Below are 22,269 nucleotides of genomic sequence, written 5' to 3' on the forward strand. Positions count from 1 at the left end.
CCCGGGTGTTTGGAGGTGTATGTTGACCAAAAGAAAACAAAAAAAAAGCGGTCAATTTTTTTTAACTTTGACCCGTATTATGACCCCTTAACATTTATTGTTTTAGGCTCAAATCAAGTTATTAAGTTAGATCCATGTCCAAGGAACCTATATCTAAAATTTAAATTGTTTATACCCAAAATTGGCGGAGGAGTTTGGTAGAGTTCTCAAAGGTCAAATCGTTGAACTTTGACTCCTTAACAGCCAAATTTCTGGCCGAAAATGGATTACAAAGATTTTCCCAAATCTCAGTACCCTGTATGTCTGTAGATTGAAACTTGACAGTTATTGCGTAGGGAAATGTACACAGACACACACAGACAGACACGTTCACTTTTATAGATATATGATGGGCTCTCCCGTCGGTGTGTGTCTTAGAACTTTTTTAACCGTTAAAACTATATAAAAAAATAAAAATAAAATTTGTTTAGTCTTTTGTTGGAAAAATTATTTTGCCAATAAGTCAATTAATCTCCTGCAATTGCTAACTCAATTTGCTTTTACGAATTCACAATAGTCCTAATGTTTTTTAAGGAATCATCAATCGTTTACACTGCTTAAGGGATTCATGCACAAAATAGTATATTAAATCACAGCTTCTCAGCTGTGTTCGTCAAACACCACCTCCTTTAAACACAAGAACAAAAATGTTCCGGATTAAAAATATTTTTTTTTGTCATTATTAATTTAAAAGACAAACTATTTCTTGTTATTATTAATTAAAAAAATATTTTTGAATCGTTATTTATTAAAATAACTATTTTTCATTATCATTTAAAAAATTTTCGTCATTATCAATTCAAAAAATATTTTTTCATCATTATCAATTAAAATTTTTTTTTTTTTTTTTTTTTGTCATTATTAATTTTTTAAAAAGTTTTTAGAGAAATGGTTTCATAAACAAGTAAAAGTTTCTTAAACCAAATTTCCCAATCAATTTTATAAAAAATTTGTTCCAAAAATAGTGTCAATCTTAAAAGTTTTTTCATAAAACATCTTCGTGTGTGTGTGAAGATTTCTTCACACATTCAGACGATGACAATCATTTCGTTGTTAGAGTTTATAAATAAGCAAATATTTCTCACGTGCAAACATTTCTTTATTTTTTTTTTTTTTTTTTTTTTTATTACATTTTCACCCCAAACAAGGCAAATTGCCACTTTGGTGTAGGGGGCTACTATCAGGGGCAACAACTACTGGGGTACTATGTAGGGATTTGGGCAGCAAGGTGTCGGTTCACGTTACACTTGAACTTCTGCACGTCAGTACTGTTGGGGAAGCAGGGACCTGGAATGGAATTCCAGAGTCTTGCGGTTCTGGGGAAGAAACTATTGGAGTAAAAAGATCTTTTACATCTAGGGACCTCTACAGTGTGGGGGTGGGATCTAGTAGCCTGTCGGGTTTGTCGAGGGTGCTCGCGTCGTGGGGGCACAAGTGATTGCAGTTCATCAGAGCATTCACCACTAAAATACTTGTAGAACAGGCAGAGGGATGCAACATTTCGTCGATGGGACAGAGGCTGAAGCTTAGATGCCAGTTCAGGGCCTATCAGATTTGCGACTCTCTTTTGAACCTTGTCAAGGAGCGAGAGACTAGTAGCAGATGCACCAGCCCAGATGTGGCAGCAATACTCCATACATGGGCGAATGGTGGCCTTATAGAGGTACAGGATACTTTCGGGTGTTAGTAGTTTTCTAGCACGGTAGAGAGAGCCCACCTTTCTTGCAGCGGCCCTTTATATGCATTGATATCTTGCTGCACTCAGAAAATAAGAAAATTAAAACGAAAATTCAACTTTGGCAGAATAAAAGTTTTCGTTATATTACTTGTATTGATTGGACTATTGTTCTCATCTTGAGTGTTATTTGTGCAACGTTTCGGTCGGATTGTCCTTCGGCCGTCTTCAGGCATGTTGGTTGTTGTTTTGGAAAAGAAAAGAGAAATATACTGGCTCCATGGACATTTTCGTAGTTAGTCTCTATTTTATGGCTATAGTTTCATATTTGTGAAAAAAAAAATTGGTTGACAAACAAGAGGCAGCTCTAATAAAGATCTACAGGGCATTATCTCCCTTCCATTGTGGCCCTGTCGGTGGGGCATTAGAATACGCCGACTGCCCCTCTGCAGAGGGTAAAAGTCCCTCAATGGGGGTCCTGGATATGACCTTAAACTATATCCAGTGGTGAGGCCCCAGCTTGATGGCTTTGGGGAGTGTGGAGCCACCCTTTAATTACCATTGCTCCCAGGTCCACTCTGGCCCGGAGTGGTAGTACCTGTTAGGGTCCCAACTATGGGTTAAATAGAAACCAACGTGAAAACAACAAATATATTCTATTAAAAAAATTTTTCTTCAAAATCTTTGGATTCGGCATTAAATAACCCAAAAAGGGTTGATATGCTGTAAAACAAAAACAACCAACCAACCAACCCTTCCATTGCCGAAATTTTAAAGGTTTACAAAGTTTTTGTTTTTTCTACAATTAGAGCCTCCCAAATGTTACTAATCTTTTAGGCTTGGTCTGTTTTAGTAATTTTATTTTCTTAGCATATGTATTTTATTTTATTTTCTTAGCATATCTACTGCATCTTTGAGTTGTCTGAGCTTCATCTTCCATCCTTGTCAATTATTAAATAAGAGATGAGGACAATAGACTGATCAACCGTGATCTCAAAAATTCAGAATTTTAAGTTTTCTCTTTAAATAAATCATATTAAACTATTTTTGCAAATTCATATAAACAAATCCAACACAATTAAAAACATTGGCATTGCATTACGTTTTAGAGTTATTGTTATTATAAATAAAATTATGATACAGGTGGTAGCTTAGCATACGCAATACACTAGCTATAATGATATTGCAATTTCGTTAGATCAAAATTATAGATTCTTTTGTGAACTAGATTTTACAGTTTATGCCAAAGCTCAGTTGTTAGAGAAAAGGTCTGGTAAATCCTAGGTCAAAGTTCAATTTTAAATGTCGGCTAGATTAAAAAACAAACAAACAAAAACATTGTTTTTATGTTATTTTTTAAAATATATCTCAGATTTAATTGGATTCAATTATGCTTACCTCTGCCAAAAATAAAAATCATTGTATTAGTTTTTATGACTTTTTAAAATAAATTGATTAATATGTTAACTTTTCTTACTTTCTTTTTTTCCCAAACACTCAAAAAAAAAGTAGCACTTCCTTCTTTTTCTATTTTTTAATTCTTCCTTCACCACCAAAAGCCTCCCCCCCTACCACAAAAATTACATAGCAATTTTTCCTTTTCAATTTTTAAGCTCTTCTCCACCTCCCCCCACTCCCTCTACATTCTAAAAGTAAGTAGCATGGTCTTTCCGGCGATTGGGATTTTTATTTAAAACACAGACAACTGCCATTTTTATAATAGTCTAATTTAAGCAAATCTTTTTATACAACTTGGTTGAAATATTTGAGTTTGACTTTTCTTTAACTGCCATTTTTATAATAGTCTAATTTAAGCAAATCTTTTTATACAACTTGGTTGAAATATTTGAGCTGGACTTTCTTTAACATAAACGTTTGATAATGAAAACCCTTAATGTGGTCACCATCATTTGATTATGTTTTTCATATTTTTTCTAATTTGTCATTAAATAAATTTATAACATGCTTTACTTTTCTACTTTATTTTGACAATTCATTTATTTTGTATATTTTCTGCTTTCAGGAATATGTGCAAACAGATTTGGATATGGAACCATATTACAAGAACAGCCTTTTATTCAGAAATCATTGGTTATGTTTCACAGCTCATTAACTCCTGATAACCAATTCCATTTACATAGATAAACTACCAAATTCTTCAAAACTAATTTTATAGTCTTCCTCCACCATTGGAAACCCGTCATCATCATCATCACCAAGTAAAAAGACAATCTCGCATCAATTCATTTGTATTTTTGCAAACAAAAGTAAAACAAAATGTCTTATAAATTTGATTTGAATCGTTTTTTTAAGGCACCAATCATCAAGATTGACAATAAGGTCAGACTGCCGAACCTTATACAAAGAGAGTAAGTATTTTACCTTTTTTTTTTTCCATGGAAATTGCTTCAGGCAAGGCATGAAGCCACTTGATGTGAGGAATTAAAAAATATATATATACTACTTCAAAGTCAAAAACTAAATAACAATAAGCTTCAGACTCTGTCCCATCGACGAAATGTTGCATCCCTCTGCCTGTTTTACAAGTATTTTAATGGTGAATGTTCCAACGAACTGCAAGTACTTGTACCCTCTCGACGTAAATACCCCCCGACAAACCTGACAAACAGCTAAATCCCACTCCTGCACAGTAGAGATCCCGAGATATAAGAGAGCCTTCTACTCCAGTAGTTTCTTCCCCAGAACCGCTAGACTTTGGAATTCCCTTCTGGTTCCCTGCTTCCCCAACTGTACTGACATGCAGAAGTTCAAGTGTAATGTGAACCGACATCTTGCTGCCCAACTCCCTACATAGTACCCCTGTAACTTATATCCCTGATAGTAGCCCCCTACATCAAAATGGCAATGTGCCTTGTTTGGGGTGAAAATATAATTTTTAAAAAAGTGTTAGATGGATATATTCCAACCCAGAAAACAGCAGTTCTTTTCCCTTTGTCAGAAACATTGCATAAATTCCCAAAATTACGAAAATGATTAAAGTGGAAAAATAATTACAAGTGAAAATAAAATCCATCAATTTTAGAGTTTTATTTTATATTTTAATGTGGAAGAGTTCTCAAAATCCAGGGAGGTAATTACAATCAATCATTCTCACAAAACTAACTTATCTCCCTTGCTTTCAAGTAAAATCCACCATTTTAAAATACAAAATGTTGGACCCTTATTGTGGATGCATTTATGTAAAAAAAATGGATGTATCACATTTTTTTACTTGATCATTTTTTATCAATTTTTGTAATTTATACTAATTCTGAGACGACACATACGTACATAGTAATGTTTTCACCTGAAATGTGTTTGTTTGAAAATCCACTATTCTGCACGAGCTAACTGCTAAAAATAATCAGTGAATGAAATATTCATTAAACAACTTTACAGATTAAATGATGATGTAGAAGCCGTTAGATGCAAAATGATAATGTCCCAGGTTTTTTTTTTTTTACATGGGGGTCACCACTTATCAAGGCCCGAAGGCCACTCAGGGATAAGGGTTATTGCGTGTACAGTAATCAATGAGATAGTATTGTAGTAATCATTAGTATTGGAGGTTTGATAGTGTCTTACTTAAGGAGGCGGTTTGTTAAGAGTTTGTTTATGTTGGACTTGAAGACATCCAAGTTGTAGTCAGGTGGGAAACAGGCAAGCGGCAGAGAGTTCCATTGGCGTGCAGTTCTAAGAAAGAAGCTTTGCTCATGGAATCTACGTTTGGATTTAGGCACAGATAAAGAGTGGGGAAAATTATTGACAGTAGTTTCAGCCAGACGGGTGTTTCTCGTGAAAGATTGGTGAGGGGGGGGGGCGAGAGATTGGAGCTCGGACGAGCACCTGCCATGGAAATAACGATAAAACAAAGACAGGCTCTCAACGTCTTTTAAAACTGCTAGAGCCGACCTCTATCCAAGGGCAGATAACTCTCTCTTCTTGGCTGCAAGGGAAATAAGTCTTTTTGCATTCGTTTTTAGTATGTTTATGCTGGATACTTAACAAAGATTTCAATTACTTAATCAGAAGAAGTATCTTGGCAAAGTTCAATAACAATTTGAACTGACCTACGCGACCTTCAAGATGTAGAACGTATTATCTTATTGCATCTAAGAGATGGAATTCTACCTTGTTCCTACATCTTTGTGTCACTCAACCTTTGAAATAACCGAAGTCATAGATTTCACATTTCAATGTAAATTTTGTTTGTAAAAAAAAATCTGTTTCTGAATTTTTGAGATGAGGATTGATAATTTATATCATTTGGATTCTTCAGACTTCTGTTCTCATCTTGAGTGTTATTTGCACTGCATTTTAGTCGATGTAACCTCCAACTTTTTCAGGTGTATCCTGTTTCTGTCAAACTTGGGAATCTGCACGGAATTTGGAGTCGAACCATTTATTTTATCCGTGGAGGTAGCATGATCTTGTTCTATCACCCACGACTCGGTAGAATCCCGAGTTCGACAAGATGCACCTGAAGAAGGTCGAAGGTTGCATCAACTGCGTAATTCAAATAATATGAAGTTATATCTCACTATCCGTTAAAAACTCAATGCCATAAATATATTTAAATAAAATAAATTTTTTACAATATAAAACAATAAGTACAAATATCTAAATCCGACAAATTTTATGTATTTCTTTATTAATTGTTGAATCCATTTCAGTGAATTTACTGTCTTTGAAATAAGACATTAAATTACACTGAATCCTGTCAAAAATACCTTTTTCAAAAATTATTTATAACTGAGAATGTGTGTATGGGGGGGGGGGCTGGTTTTGCCCAGGAGTAAAATTCGCTTAAATATGATATTTTAATTTGTCCAGATTCCGTATATATTATTATAGTCGTAATTTCAAAAGTAAAAAAAAAAAAAAAGTATTTAGGTGCCATCAGCTAGAATCGAAACTGAAAGCAAAACTGTAGCATTTAAAGTTGGTGACGTTACCACTGTACTAATGTGACACGCACATGCACTGATTAAAAATAAACTAAGATGAATGGACAAAATGTATAACGATTTTTTATCAATTTTGACCCTTTTTTGACATTTTAAAAACTATTTTAAACGGCTAAAGATCCATAAAAAACGGTCCATAAAAATCCAATCATTTGCGGCACCACTCTGCAACTTTTAGTTTCGGAAGAGATAGAGTTTGAAAATATGGAGACAGACGGACACACAGGCAGACAGACATATAGCCGTTTAGATATTAGATTTACGTGACTGAAAAATGTATTTCAGTCAGATAAATTATTTAGAGCTGAAAAAAACACACACACTCGAGTCGGATTATTTTGTTCTTTTTCCCACAAAAATAACAGTAGTTGTTTTCTTCTTTTTTTTTCTATAATCAAGAAAAAAATCATATGCAAACAAAGTGATACTGTTTTCAATCAATTACCTAGCAAACTGGAAGAACTTTTTCCGGCAACTGTAGCAAAATCTACGAACCCACTAGATTAATCGTGACGGTTTTATTAAAATGATTTTAATTTTTAATGATTTAAATTTTTGCACGATTAAAACAAATATCTTCTTCCAATTTATTAACTGTCGTCTGCTGCATTGGTCGAACCTTTTGTCTTATTCCAGCGGTTTACATAAGCTGTCGGAATATGCCGATGCAATATTTACAAAAAAAAAAAAAACAGGTCGTTCTCTGCATAAATACAAAAATCTGATCCTACTTGTCATTGGATTTATTTTATTTTCTCTCGTCTTTTCAGACACGACGAATGCAAAAAAGAAATAAATGTTTTACTTGACAGGTTAGGAAATGCTTCAGCGAAGGTAAGCAACTGAGTGTTATGTTTTTTGCTTTTTTTTATTATGAGTCACAAGGCCAAAAGCCGCTCAAGAATAAAAGTGAATGATATGGATTAATTCTCAGTTGAATGATGAATAATATTATGAGAGGATTGGAAATGATGAATGGAAAAAATAAAATCTGAACAAAATTTGTTGCATATATTTGAGTTTTGACTCGTTGCTGAGAAGGATGGGAGAGAATTTACGCGTGTGCCTGGATAAAAGTATCCTCCTCCCTAAGACGTAGGAGATCTTGGGGGGGGTAGTCAGGAATTCAATATTGTTCTCCTATTTTGAGCGCAGCAGTGATTTTGATATTGTTTTTTGCTGATTAGTTTTCTGAAAAGAATTTACAAGAATATTTTGAAAAGCAAACTGAGGTTTAATTGTTTTGTTTTTATCGTAAAGCAACTGTTTTTGGGTTATTTAATTTCAGCAGATAATATCTTTTGATTAAACACATGTTACTATTTTACCATTACGTCAGCTGTTCATAACAATATTAGCTGCAATGGTATTCATTGGTCTAACTACTAAACCCCCCTCCCCCCCAAATAGATCAAAATGCCTGATACATACTGTATTTAACATCTAAGTTATTTTCTTTTAATCGTTTTTGTCTTTTTTGTTTTGTCTAGGCTCAGCATCTGCATGCAGCAGTAACGAGCAGCAGCAAATTGGCCGCATCTGATCATTTCATGTATTTAATTAAAGATTCTGAAGCAAATGGGTTCGTACAACTCTATCCTCCTCCTCCTCCTCCTGTCTCCATTTCTATCTGTTTCTATTTTTGCTTCTCTATTATCTCTTTGTTGCTCTCTCCATTTCTGCCTCCTCTTCCTCCCTCTCACTGTCTCCTCCCCCCCTCTCTCTGTGCCTCTTTCCTCTCTCCCTCTCCTCCCCATATGTCTCTCTTACTGTCCTTGCCTATTCTTCTCTCTCCTCCATTGTCTCTATTTTTTATTGATTTCATTTTTTATTTAAAAATTTTCAGTTAATGAATTTGGAAAAATTTCACTTAACAAAGAAATGGTTGAATAACTCAATAAATCATGAATTTGTCGTTTCTGAAATATTTATTCCCAGTATTCAGTAAACACACACACGCACACACATGTATATATATATAAATATTCCAACGGCTTTTTCCAGGAACACATATTTGTGTCTGATGGGTTGTTTGGTGAATTTCTGCTATTCAACGAAACATGTATAAGACATACTACATGAACATATGCATGAAATACTATGAGTGTGAAATAAATACAAACTCTAACGATATATATATATATATATATATATAATAGACAAATGTTATTGAAAATTAATTCAAATTCTCAAAAAGACATTAAAAACCTGTAAAGAAGGTACTGTATACAAAATTTTTAATTATCCAACAAAGGGTACAGATAAACTTGAAAGACATCAGAGGAAAGTAGTTTATAAAATTTACAATAAATTTTACGGATTAATGCATTAAAAAAAACGACAAATATGAATTAAATCATATTTGCATAAAAAAGTTTTTAACGGTTTGTGAAAGTTTATAAAGTTTCATAATGATTATGAAAGCAGAAACAAGGGAAAAAAATGAATAAAACGATACGGTGAAACTCCATTGAATAAGGAAGTAAAATCCAGGAAGAAGAGGATATGACTCTTTTTGATTTCACATCCAAACCAACTACTCCAACTGTCCGGAACATTATACAAAATAGCAGAAATTAGCATTTAGTATTGTGCTACTCTTTAGCAATCTTTTTTGAGTAATGAGATCATTTCATATCTGTCGATTGACACTTCACAATCTAATATATCAAATATTCCGTGGCATTTCATTGTTTTGCGTGTTTTAACATTTTTTCGTGCCACTGTTTTGTTTTTGCAGAGGTTATGGATTAATAATCGGTTATCTGAAGATTGGTTTCAAGAAACTCTACGTATATGACTTGAAAGGTGAAATGCACGAGAGGGAACCGCTGTGCGTTTTAGATTTCTACATCAGTGAATCTTACCAGAGACAGGGCTATGGCAAAAGACTTTACGACTACATGTTGAAGGTGAGTGGCCTTCATTTCTGCTTCGGAAATATTCTGAAATCTTGTGATGAGGATAATTTGTATTCATTCATACAAATTATCCTCATCATTGTTGCATAAAAGAAGGGAAGATGACACTTCATAACATTTCTTTTGATTGTCGTTCTATTCACGAGGCACCCATTTATCAAGTTTTCTTGTCTTTCAAATCCCTCAAGTGGTTGGAAATCGTTGTATACGTTACATTTAATTCAGAAGCAAGTTCTCAAATAGTTGTGCATGGATTGGCTTTAACTAAGGCTCTTGATTGATCGTTGTCAACATCCGATGGCCGACCACTACGATAAAAAAATTGGGCAAATTTGCCTTTTTTTCTATCTTGTATTCAACATTCTGAAAAGAAAAAATAATTGTTTTCAAATGATTGTAATTTGAACGATTAGATAGAGCGGAAAAAACTCTTTAAAATGATATATAAAGTAAAGATATTATAACGAAAACTTATTTGAAAATATAATTTGAAATCAAAATTAAAAATTCCGCAAGACCTTTCTTGACAACCTCATAGGTATTCAAATGTTTCATTAAAGTTCTCCTTTATCTCTTAAACGTTGAGTTAGTAAAGAAATTGAGAACATTATTTTTAAAACGTTATAGTATATCTTTATTTATTTTTTTTGTCTTTTGGTCTTATTAGATTCTAGGACAAGAATACATCTACTCTGGTGGAGTATCCAGCTTTGTGCGTTTTAAATTGAGGTAACATGGGGAAGGTGGGCCAATGTGGGTTAGCCATACTGAGGAGGTATTATTTGGGTCGTAAATACGAAATGTGATTTTGAATATTTAGTCAGGATTTACTCGTAGGGCAAACTATCCTCATGCCAGGTTGTCCTGACAAATCTCCGTGTAAAGAGAGACCTTAAACACCCGAGGAGTGTCTAGTAGGTATTAAAGTTCTCCCCTACATTGTGGAGTTTGAAATGCTGGCTATAATTATTGTCAGGCCACTATAATGTTGGAGTTAGGGTTAGATGGCAAGTTTTTTAATATTTGCCAGAAACTTTGTGTAGAACAAAATAAAAGGTAAATACAAATAAAAAAAATGTATTTTACACAAATGCATTTGAAAAAATAAGAGGGGGATATGAATGTTAGTGAAAAGTTATTTATTTCGGTTATTGTCCAGAATTCTTTCTATATTAAAAAACAAAAATTGAGAATTGTGACGAACTGAACATATCATATTCCAAAAATCACATAAATTGATCAAGTAGTTTTTATTTTATAACAAAAATTATTTCTTAGCGATTTTTAAAATGTTGATTGACTCAGATTTAGTATAATAATAATAAAAGACAGCTTTCCAATTTCTTTGCAGACTGAAAATGTGGAACCGGCCCAGTTGGCCATTGACCGGCCTTCTTTGAAATTCAGCTCTTTCCTGAAGAAACACTACGACCTTAGTCATTCCATACCTCAAGCGAATAACTTTATGATATTCGAGGGTTTCTTCAGCAATCAGAGTGAAGGTGAGTTAGGGCATGCTTTATATCTTGAATGCATGATGAACTGCATGACAATGCTGTGGAGTTCTTGTCGACTTTTTTTTTTTTGCTTTTTGCTTATAATCTGCTGTTGCCCATTATGTAGTATTACGTATTTGCACAACGACAATAACTTTTTAAAAAATTGTTATTTTTATTTTGATGCATTTTCATCCCAAAGAAGCCATATTGCCACTTGGACATAAGTATTTAATAGGAGACTGTGGGGAGTTGAGCAGCAACATGTCTGTTCACAGTACATTTCAACATTTGGAAGTAAGTGCAGTCAGGGAAACAAGAAGGGAATTCCAAAATGTATCCATTCAAAGGAATAAACTATTAAAATAAAAGACTTTCCAACATCTAGAGACTTCAAAAGTGAGAGGGAAGGGGGAATTTAGCTTCTTGTCAGGTTAATCGGGGTATTTATGTTGAGGGGGCACAAGTGCTAGTAGTTCATCAGAGTACATTCTAATAAAATACTTGTAAAATAGGCACAAGGATGCAACATTTTGGTGATGAGTCATACGTTAAAGTTTACTTGATTGTGCAGGACTATAAGATTCGAAACTTTTTTAAAGTCTAAGAATGAGAGACAAGTGGTAGATGCACTTGCCCTGATGTAGCAACAATACTCCATGCATGGGCGAATTTTGTGTCTTTGTAGAGATATAGGATGCCCTCAGGTGTGAGTAATTTTCTAGCACAGTAGAGGGAGCCCATTTTCTTTGCAGGAGCCTTGACAATATCCTCAATGGATTTGTTCCAACTCTTGTTGCCTGTGAATATTAAGCCGAGGAGTTTGAATGATGAGCTCTCAGGTCGGGTGTTATTCGTCATAGCAATCGATGGTTGAGGAGGTTCCTTGTATGTGGTTAAAGGAAAGAAGTTTAGTTTTGTTTTTTTTATAAGACATTTATGCATTCTGGATAAATCAGAATCTTGAAGACATGTCTGGACAAGATCGTTAAATGCACAACCATAGATCTCATCTGAACCTGACCGAATGCAGAAGCGACTGGAAAGCCATGATCATTGATGTGAAAACACATCTGATACATGAAGAAGAAAAAGGAGAAGAAAAACTCATTTCTGGGTAGAATTTTACTTTTCCAGATTTTGAAACTTGCTCTCCAGTTCTCATGGTTTAGCAAGTTAATTGCATCGAAATTCCACATGAAGTCCACACGACTATACCAGCATTTCTGGGTAGAATCAATCATTTTCTATTAATGTTAATTTTCATATTTCGCAAACTCACTTTCCAATCCTCATCGTTCAGCAAGTCAGTTGTCTCCAAATTCCACTATTTCTATTCAATTGCTTTCAAGTTTTCCTTCGTCAGTCAACCTTCCTGCGATTTACGGTATTCATGCTCCTGCAATGGTTTATCCAAGAAGGTAAATACTCCACATGACTGTATCAGCATAACCGATTCATCCTTAGGATAATCATTATCCTGGCCAAATGCAGTTATTTCAATAAATTTGCTGACCTCATGTGTTAGGGTCGGTCAGATTTTATACTGCGTATCCATCTGATCATAAGTCTGTCATTGCGTTGTAGTCAAGAAACAGGTGATCGGGTGAGATTTTACACCTGACTCAGTCCAAACACCTGTAAATCAGAAACCACAATTAACTCAAAGCTGTAATTTGCTACATAACCCGTAGAGATATAAATTATTGCACATGCAAATTTTCAGTTAGATCAGACAGCTGGAAGTGGATCAGGGGCATTACTTATTGAACGTCTTTCCTTGTAAGTTGGATTTGACATTGCAAATCCATGTAATCATGAATCTGTAGTCGATAAACAGGAGACTGGGTGAGAGTCTAGAATTTGCTGCCATATAACCCATATATAGCCATATACAACTTATCTCAGATGTAGAGGGGAAATCAACTGTATTTTAGTGGTTCCATAACTCAACATCGCTCGGACAATGTGAAGTTCATCACCACAAAGAAAGGAATAACAAAATCTAAATAACTACCATATAATTTTCTCTCGGATTGTGTGTTGCACTGTTACCATTATTTTCAGGTCCACTTCGACCCAAGTGAGTGGTAGTATCTGTGAGTGTACCATCGATAAGTAAAATAGAAACGATTGTTCATGGATTATTATCGTTACAAAACATTTGCTTAACAAAAAAATTAATCTACACATCAACTAGCATTTGTTTATATTGGATTTGAAGATGACCATATTGTGTGTGGCATATATATATATATATATATATATATATATATATATATATATATATATATATATGAGAGGCCTTCAATAAGTTCCCAAGCTTTTTTTTGTACAGGCATTTAAAATTATCATAGACTCTTGAAAATACAGTATGTTATTGCTATATATCTTATGAGATGATTGAACAATTTTTATGATTTCATGTTCAAATGAACAGCTACAGCAGGAATTGGAATACATCCTATTAAAGCCTGATTGTCACAGCTGGTAAATTTCAAAAATGCAGTCTGGACGTGAGGACACTTTAGAAGAACGATATGTAATAACATTCACCAAAGTTGATTGGCCAAAGAAAAAATTTCATGGATAAGAATGTTGTGTGTCTATAGAGGCAATAAGTGCACAGTTTGATGTTGGTGTGGGAACTGTATGCACAATTATTTGCGAGGAACTGAAGATGTAGAAGATTTGAGCAAAGTTTGTCCCAAGAGTGCTCAGAGAAGAACAAAAGAAAAGATGTTGTCATGATAACAGGAAGATGGTCAAGCTGATCAATTCAGATTCCGCAGTTCTTGATGCTCTGGTGATTTGCGATGAAAGCTGGATCTACTGCTTAAGGCCAGACAGAGCAAATCCTCCCAGAAACTTATGATGATCGCTTTTTTTTTTTTGACAGCACAGGCATGATCTACTTGTACTAGGTTCCCACTGGACATACATTCAACAAGGAATATTATGTTGAGGTTTTAAGGGAATTCAGGAAAAGATTCCGTCAGAAGAAGCCAGCACTTTTCAAATCGGGTCAGTGGCATTTCCACCAAGATAATAACTCCGTTCTTGTCACAGACAATTTGACCAAGATAGGCACCAAGACAGTTCCTCACCCTCCCTATAGTCCAGGCCTTGCTCCCTGTGACTTTTGGTTATTCCTTTAAGCTCAAAAAAAACCTTAGAGGCTGTCGTTATGTGACAAGGAGATGAAAGAAGTTGTGATGAGGGTCATCGATACATTCATATAAAAAAACTTTCAAGAAGTTGTTGGTACAGTACAACAAGTGCATTGCAACCGGAGGAGATTACTTTGAAGGGGACTGGAGTTTAATGTGTGTAGTATCAATAAAAGTGCTAAAACGAAAAAAATTCTGGAAACTTATTTAATACACCTCGTATGTTTTTATATGAAAAGTTGGAATTTATTTGTCATTGTCTCATATTTTAACATCATGACGTCATTTCTTGCAAACTTTTCAAACTTAACAACTAAGGCTGGAATGTTATGTTTTGGTTTTAATTCTAGCTGATGGCACCCAAGTCATATTTTATCTTTTTAAACTTTTGAAATCACAACTATATATTAGGTACAATATAATAATCAATGGAGTATTGGTTCTTTAATAATAAATATGAAATCTGCATGAATAAAAATATATTTAAGCATATTTTATGTTACGACCCGGTCACGCCAGGGGCGGGGGATCACTACTAAATATTGGGTACACTATAATAATCAAGAGAGAATTGGTTCTTTAATAATAAATACAAAATCTGCATGAATTAAAATATCATATTTAAGCATATCTTATGATAGGGCAATGCCAGTCGCTCCTCTAGTATACATACGTACATATGTAGTCATTTATGAAAATATACGGCAATTAAGCTACATAGAATCTTCCTCTCTGTAGGGGATTGTCAGGCTAAAATGCATGGAATTTGTGTTACTTTGTATTTATATATATATATATATATATATATATATATATACACACACACATAATGTTTTGTTTAACTAGCTAACCAATCAGATTCATTGTTACTACTGCCCACAGGCTTTTGTGTTCATCATCCAATCGACACTCTCGTCTCAGACAAGGTTCGGCTACTTCTATTTCCTGTTGTAGTGTTCTGTTTTGTATAGGAAACGTGCCTTCATTTACTGTTGTTTTTTTTTACTATTAAAAGTTGATCCTATTTTAACATGTTTTATTTATTTTTCTTAATTTTTTGCACCTATCTTAAAGTAAGCACTACATTTATATATAAAAGATATATATAAAAAGTATATATAAAAGATATATATCAAAAGTATATATAAAAAAACACAAGGTAATATGAATTCTGTGTATTCTAGTCTGCCAATGCCCTGATTTGAAACGTAGATGATGCGGTGTAGCTTAATTGCCATATATTTTCACAACTTAGTACATAGATCTACTCGCCTATTGAACACCCTTGAAGTGAATACAATTATCAGTATTTACTTCAAAAGTATTCAATAGTAGATCTATGCAGTAAGTTATGAAAATATATGGCAATTAAGCTACACCGCATCATCTACGTTTCAAATCATGGCATCCTCAGACTAAAATATACAGAATTCATATTATCTTGTGTTTTTTTTATGTATACTTTTTATCTATACTTATATAATCTTCTGAGGGTGAGGTGCATGAAAGAGTTATTGTAAAAATAGCTGAGAAAATTAAGACAGACTTTAGTAGCACATGAATTAAAGAGTTTCAGTAAAAGGGAGCTAATTAGAGTGTTCCTTAATACCAATTTAATTCAAGTAAAGAGAGATGGAGAAGGTGGGAGCAATTAGAACATTATATGTGACCTTTACCATTTGTACCAGTTGACATTGCGGTCTTTTTTTTCTTCTTTTGTTGTCATTGCATGTGTGTGTTCCGTGACTAGTACAATTTTGTATTAAATTGTTTTTTTCCAGATACCAACAAATTGAGAGAACGATCCTTGGAAAGAGCTTTACCTTTTGCATATAGAAAACGGTGTAAGTTTATGAGAAGAAAAAATATATATCTTTTGCAGAAATAAATTTATTTTTGGAAAATCTTAAAAAAAAAAAAAGATAAAGAAAAAAAGGGCACTGATAATTATTTGTTTTCAGTTATGGAAGAGTTCTACATCAGAAAGGGCGGCGGCATCCAGAATTTTAATGATTTTCAGCAAAATTTTATATTTACATTAAATTAGAGAACTAGCACAGAAGAAAACATTAATTACCGGAATATTTATTGAATTAAATTAATTTAAACTTATTAAAAAAGAAAAGAAAATTCATACTTCTCAAAATATACTTAATTGACTGTTTTAATTTATTTGAAAGTAATGTGTCATTACATTTAAAAAAATAAACAAAGTAAGAAACTGAATTTTAATGATTTTTCAGCAAAACTTTGTAGGCAAACTATGAATGAATACATTAAATTAACAAACGCAATAGAAAATATTAATTAATGTTCCAAATTAACTGCTATATTTGATTCAGAATGAAAAAAAAATCTTTAAACAGTTTCAATTCATTTGAAAATATTGTTTTACCGGCCATGTGTTGCTGTGGCTCAGTTTGTTTAAATAGAAATACAATAAATAAAAAAAAAAATGAAAATGTGGTGTAAATTTACTGAATATATATATGTCACTTTTAATGCATCCAAAACCAAGCTTCTGTCTTTACATCATCAACGCTCTGATCCCCATCTGGCATCAATTGAAATGGATGGCTCTCGTCTTGAAGAGGCTCCATGTTTTGACAAGCTTCTGGGTTTGACCTTTACTCCTGATCTGAAATGGAACACGTACATCAAATCTGTTGCCAGGGACACTGGGAAAATGGTGGGATCCTTCTACCGCTTCAGAAGATATCTCACTACTAATGCAATTCTCTATCTGTATAAAAGCCAAGTACGTCCAAGGATGGAGTACTGCTGCCACATCTGGGCAGTAGCTGCTAAAAACAGCCTATCCTGCCTTGACAGAGTACAAAATAGTCTTTGTGGTTTAGTGGGGGATGCCCTTTTCTCTTCCCTGCAACCTCTCTCCCACAGAAGAGACATTGCGAGCCTGTCTTTGTTTTATCGTTATTTCCATGGCAAGTGTTCGTCTGAGCTCCAATCCCTCGTCCCCCCCCCTCGCCAATCTTTCACGAGAAACACCCGCCTGACTGAAACTACTGTCAATAATTTTCCCCACTCTTTATCTGTGCCTAAATCCAAACGTAGATTCCATGAGCAAAGCTTCTTTCTTAGAACTGCACGCCAGTGAAACTCTCTGCCGCTTGCCTGTTTCCCACCTGACTACAACTTGGACGTCTTCAAGTCCAACATAAACAAACTCCTGACAAACCGCCCCCTTAAGTAAGACACTCTATCAAAACCCAGAATACTAATGATTACTACAATACTATCTCATTGATTACTGTACATGCAATAACCCTTATCCCTGAGTGGCCTTTGGGCCTTGATAAGTGGTGACCCCCATGTAAAAATATATATATATATATATAGCGAGTTAATGCAGTGATTGCAGGTGATTAAATGACTTACTGACTAGATGGTTTTCTAACGAATGATAAAAAATATTTTTTTGTATAGTTTTTAAAGGTTAAAAACTTCAAAGACTATATATATATATATATATATATATATATATATATATATATATACTTATTTATTTCACAAAAAGTTGCATTTTATAATGTTTATATACATCTATATTTTTGCAATTTTTTTTAATAACAAAAGTTTTTTTGTTTTTTTTTAACACACACACACAAATACATGCATGTCCGGACTATAATAAGAACCATTAGCGACGCATTTTTTTTTTTTTATTTATGTTCTCAATACTTGTGGATACACAATATTTTGAGACTTGTTAATGTTTATAGCAAATGCCCAGGTCATTGTGAAGTGCAGCACACACACACACACACACAACAGTAATGACCTAAGCATGAAACAAACTTGTTCACTTGCTGTGCAAAGTAATTTGTCTCTTAGTGATACCATATTACAATTTTAGTAACTTGGTTCATTCATGAAGCATAGAATTGGATTCCGAAATATGAGAATTATCAACGTTCAGCCAATCAGAATAGACAGAGCTTGGAAAGGGAGCCGTTATTATTTATGAATCGGAAAATGAAGATTATGTTATGTCTATGTATTTAATAGCCAGTTATGGGCAATGAAAGCACAGAATCTGTGGAAAGTGTAGAATTCGTCCAGGTGATAATTGGTAGCAGTGGCAGGACTAAATATTTAGAGAGAAAAATAGGAACTCCTTCCTCTAAAGATGTTTCGATAGTGATGGCATTGCTCATAGGATGCAATGTAGTATTTTTATATCACGGCTGACTGTGTCTAAAATGGTGTTCGAAAGCTACATAAAGTAATGGCTATTAACCTAAATATATTGAATTTATATGTGACCTCTGTTGTTGCCAACCTACGATACTTAGTTAGTGCAGAATTTCTGCAGTCATTTTATTATATAGAAGAAGAAATGAAGTGTTCGTCTTAAATTAAAAATAAAGAAAAACTGTTCATGTTTTTTTTTTTTTTTTTTAATTCAATAATGTTCCACTAATAATGTTTTTCATTGCATTAATTCATTAATTTAATGTACAAAAAAGTTTTGCTGAAAATCATTAAAATTCTTGATTGTCTCCCTTTTTTCCTTGTAGAACTCTTCCAAAACTCAAAACAAATAATTATCAGTGGCAATCCAAATTAAAACCAGTGAAGTATGCATGGTCCCCTGTGAGTGCACAGTGAACGAGGCATAAAAAAAATGACTAAGTTCAGCATTTGCCACCCCCACCCAACCCCAAAAGTCCCCTGGGGACGTCAAATCCTAGTGAAAATGAACAAATGGTGCAGTTTTAGGCCTTAACAATTTGAGTTCTGTACCATACAAAAAACGAAATGACTAAGTCCATCATTTGCCCCCTCCCCATTTAGCCCCAAAAGTCCTCAAGGCCTTAACATATTTAAATTTGAATTCTGCACCATACAAACCTGCTAAATCGACATACACAGAAAATTTTGGACAAATATGGTAAAACAGTCCCAAAAATGGAATGTTTTTATTAGCCGTAAAAGAGCCCCTGGGGCACACCCAAGTGTTATCACAAAGTATAGACAAACAAAATTATATAGAAATCAGTTAGTTACAACTTTTCGGAAAATTTTATAAAAATCCAAGGCATCATTTTTTTTTTTAATAAGCACAAAAGTGTCAATTTTAGCCATTTTTAACCCGAAAGGCACCCCCAGGGGGGCAACCTGAGTTTTCCCAGAAAATTTGTTCTGTTACTTTTTTAACTCCTATCATGTTTAATGTTTGTGCAAAATTTTAAAAAGTTCCAACGTGAGAAAAGTGTGGGCAGACAAATGGACAAGAGTGAATTTACAGGTCCACCCGCCTTTTGTCAGGGGACCAAAAAAAAAAAGAATAAGATAATTTATTTTAGATATACAACAACATGAACGACAAAAATGTTGAGGAAAATCGCATCTTTAAAAGTTTAGATTTTCTTTTGATAGTTTCCATTATGTAAGCAAAAGGAATTTGTTTTTTCTCTAACTCTTTTATGTAAATTGTACAGAATTCTTGAATGGATAAATTTCCATAAATTCTAAAATGCAATTCCTGCTATGCTTTAGAATTTTTTTATACGAGGAAGTAAACGTCGAAGATCACGATTAGAGGAGAATGCAAGAAAAAATGTTGCATCGACTACAAATGGTTTTATGGTGTTTTTGTTCAGTATTACTAAATGAGAAATAATTTCCATTTAAAATCCATTTAGTATTATGTATGTAAAATTGAGAAAAGTGTTTTGAATTGTGTCAACGTTATGTGAATAAGCAGAAGTAAAACAAAATGGTGACCAAGTTTTACCTGATGTTGTGTTTATCTAAAAACAAAGCATGCTTTTTTTTCAATTTTGCATGCATAATACTAAATTGATTCTAAATGGAAATGATTCCTCATTTAATAATATATTAATATAACAAAATTTTTTTTAATGCCTACATGGAATTTTTTTCTTGTGTTCTTTTCTGACCTTGACCTTTAACATTTACTGATGAGGATTAATGATTCAAACTACTAGTCTCATCTTGGTTGTTAGACTTTAGCTGATGTAACATCCCACTATCTTCAGATGCATCTTTTCAAAGTTGGATTTGTATGACAGTAGTTAAAGGTGTTGATTTAAGTGTCTGTCGTTTGATGGTTAAAGCTGCATACCTTACTACAATTCATAAAAACTAAGAATAACTTCAACCCGGTTTTCGAACAAAAACAATCTAATTTGGATTATTCAAATTACTGTTCTCATCTTGAGCGTTCCTATTTACAATGCCTCCCCACAGGACAGAGTTAGACACCAGGGTCGTTTTTTTAATGTGGAGAAAAGGAACAAAAATAAAAATTGTCTCAGTCGTGAAGGATTTCTCCTCCACTGACAGAGAACAAGAAATTGAAGTGCATCATCTGAAGAATAGATACTACACTTTGATCTTGTCCCGAAGGCCACTGTAACATTTGACCTTGTTCAGGTATATTTTGTTACATTCGGGATTATTTTGAATGGAATCCATTATTTAATTTATGCCCCTGTTCTGAGAATCATGATTCACAATTGTATTTTTTGTGTTGACTGCACTGAGGATTGAACCTTCAACCTCCACTTACAACAAATTTGTCACTTACAACTGAATTTTTACGAATTACTTTATCCAGCATAAATTCTGTATAGGTTCCTAGGTTTAACATGAAGATTTCCAAATTTGCAAAGGTTGAATATCAGCAAAAATGGTGTAAAAACAATAAGATGAAAATATTTTCTGACGAATCCAAATGAAAGCAAACTCTTGTTAATTGTTGCTTTTATCTTCAGTTTTGCATGAATTTCAACACATTTTTCCTCATTTATTTGAAAGAAGATTTTCTTACGAAAAAATTTACTAAAATTCACCCAATCCTCTTTCTTTTTTTTTGTTTTTAGTTGTTTCACGACGTTTTGGCCAACTATTCCTCTGGCCTTCATTAGGTGGTAACCGCGACGGGATTGGAACTTTGAATTCCTAACTGCATTCTCAGCAATTACTGCCTTCCATAGTTGTTGTCGTCTTACCACCTGACAAAGGCTAGAGGAATAGTTGGCCAAAACGTTGTGAAACAACAAAAAAACTATGTAAAAAAAAAAAAAACAATAATAATAATAATATTTAAAAAACATGAGGATAGTAGTCCGTTGTAAATAAATGAATAAATAATTCATTTCTAAATCTAAATAAGCATTCCAATTAATTAAATAATATTCACCCACTTTTGTCGTCATTTCTATAAAATAATTAGTTGATAATGCACTTTATCATGAGGGAATGGAAACAAAAAAAAAAAATTACACGTGTAAAAAAGGTAATCAAAAAATATTAATGATGATTAATTACAGATGATGAAGACAGAACTCATCAAAGTGCTGGACTGTGTCGCAGAATGGCACAACGTCCAAATTCAAACCGACAGACTAAGATCATCTTAACCAAAATGGTTGAACCTCAAAATGCAGATACTTCATCAGATCAACAAGAATTTTCCTCGTCTCCGACCATCTCCCCTGCTGACCGTGTAAGACCACCTGATACGACCGGCCAAGTAGGTGGTGGACAAATTATTTTTTATTTATAGCTATTAAGTCAACAGGGAAGCTGATTGTCATTCTGTTTTATTTGAACTTTTGTCCTTATCATTGCTGTTTATTTTCTGACTGCGTTTCATTCAACGTGTCATCTCACTTTCCTCGGGTGTTTTGTCGGTCAACAACGTCCATCTTTTCTAGACTTCTAGGATATTTGCAACAGATTTGTATTATTGTATTTTCGGCTCTCATTTCATCTATTTATACAGGGTCACTCTGTATATATTCTGCGAAGAGCTTTGCTTTTTTTTTTTTTTTTTTTTTTTAAACTCTTACTCACCCCCAAATATTACCACTTAGAACATAAGCGTTACTAATTGGGATCATGTTTTCAGAGGACTATGGTGAATTGAGCAGCAAGATGTCTGTTTGTATTACATTTAAACTTTTGTTAGTATCGTCAAAGAAGCAGGAAACAGGAAGCAGTTCAAGG

At 33.7% G+C, this 22,269-nt stretch overlaps 1 protein-coding gene across 5 annotated transcripts in view; it reads left to right on the plus strand.

The window, feature by feature from the left end:
* LOC145248351 (uncharacterized) overlaps positions 1-22,269 on the plus strand; it is a 106,091-nt gene that overhangs the window by 57,285 nt on the left and 26,537 nt on the right. For 4 of the 5 annotated variants that reach the window (XM_080110267.1, XM_080110269.1, XM_080110268.1 and 1 more), the window contains 7 exons: positions 3,738-4,083; positions 7,452-7,515; positions 8,172-8,263; positions 9,422-9,593; positions 10,954-11,104; positions 16,050-16,112; positions 21,591-21,793. In XM_080110267.1, the coding sequence (XP_079966393.1) occupies positions 3,992-4,083; positions 7,452-7,515; positions 8,172-8,263; positions 9,422-9,593; positions 10,954-11,104; positions 16,050-16,112; positions 21,591-21,793 (837 nt within the window). In that variant the 5' untranslated portion in view covers positions 3,738-3,991. The remainder of the gene's footprint in view (positions 1-3,737; positions 4,084-7,451; positions 7,516-8,171; positions 8,264-9,421; positions 9,594-10,953; positions 11,105-16,049; positions 16,113-21,590; positions 21,794-22,269) is intronic. The other variant, XM_080110271.1, reaches the window with a different exon arrangement.

This window comes from Euprymna scolopes, chromosome 26 (genome assembly GCF_053919585.1).
Source record: "Euprymna scolopes isolate OS-2025 chromosome 26, ASM5391958v1, whole genome shotgun sequence".
Classification (NCBI taxonomy): Eukaryota; Metazoa; Mollusca; class Cephalopoda; order Sepiida; family Sepiolidae; genus Euprymna; species Euprymna scolopes.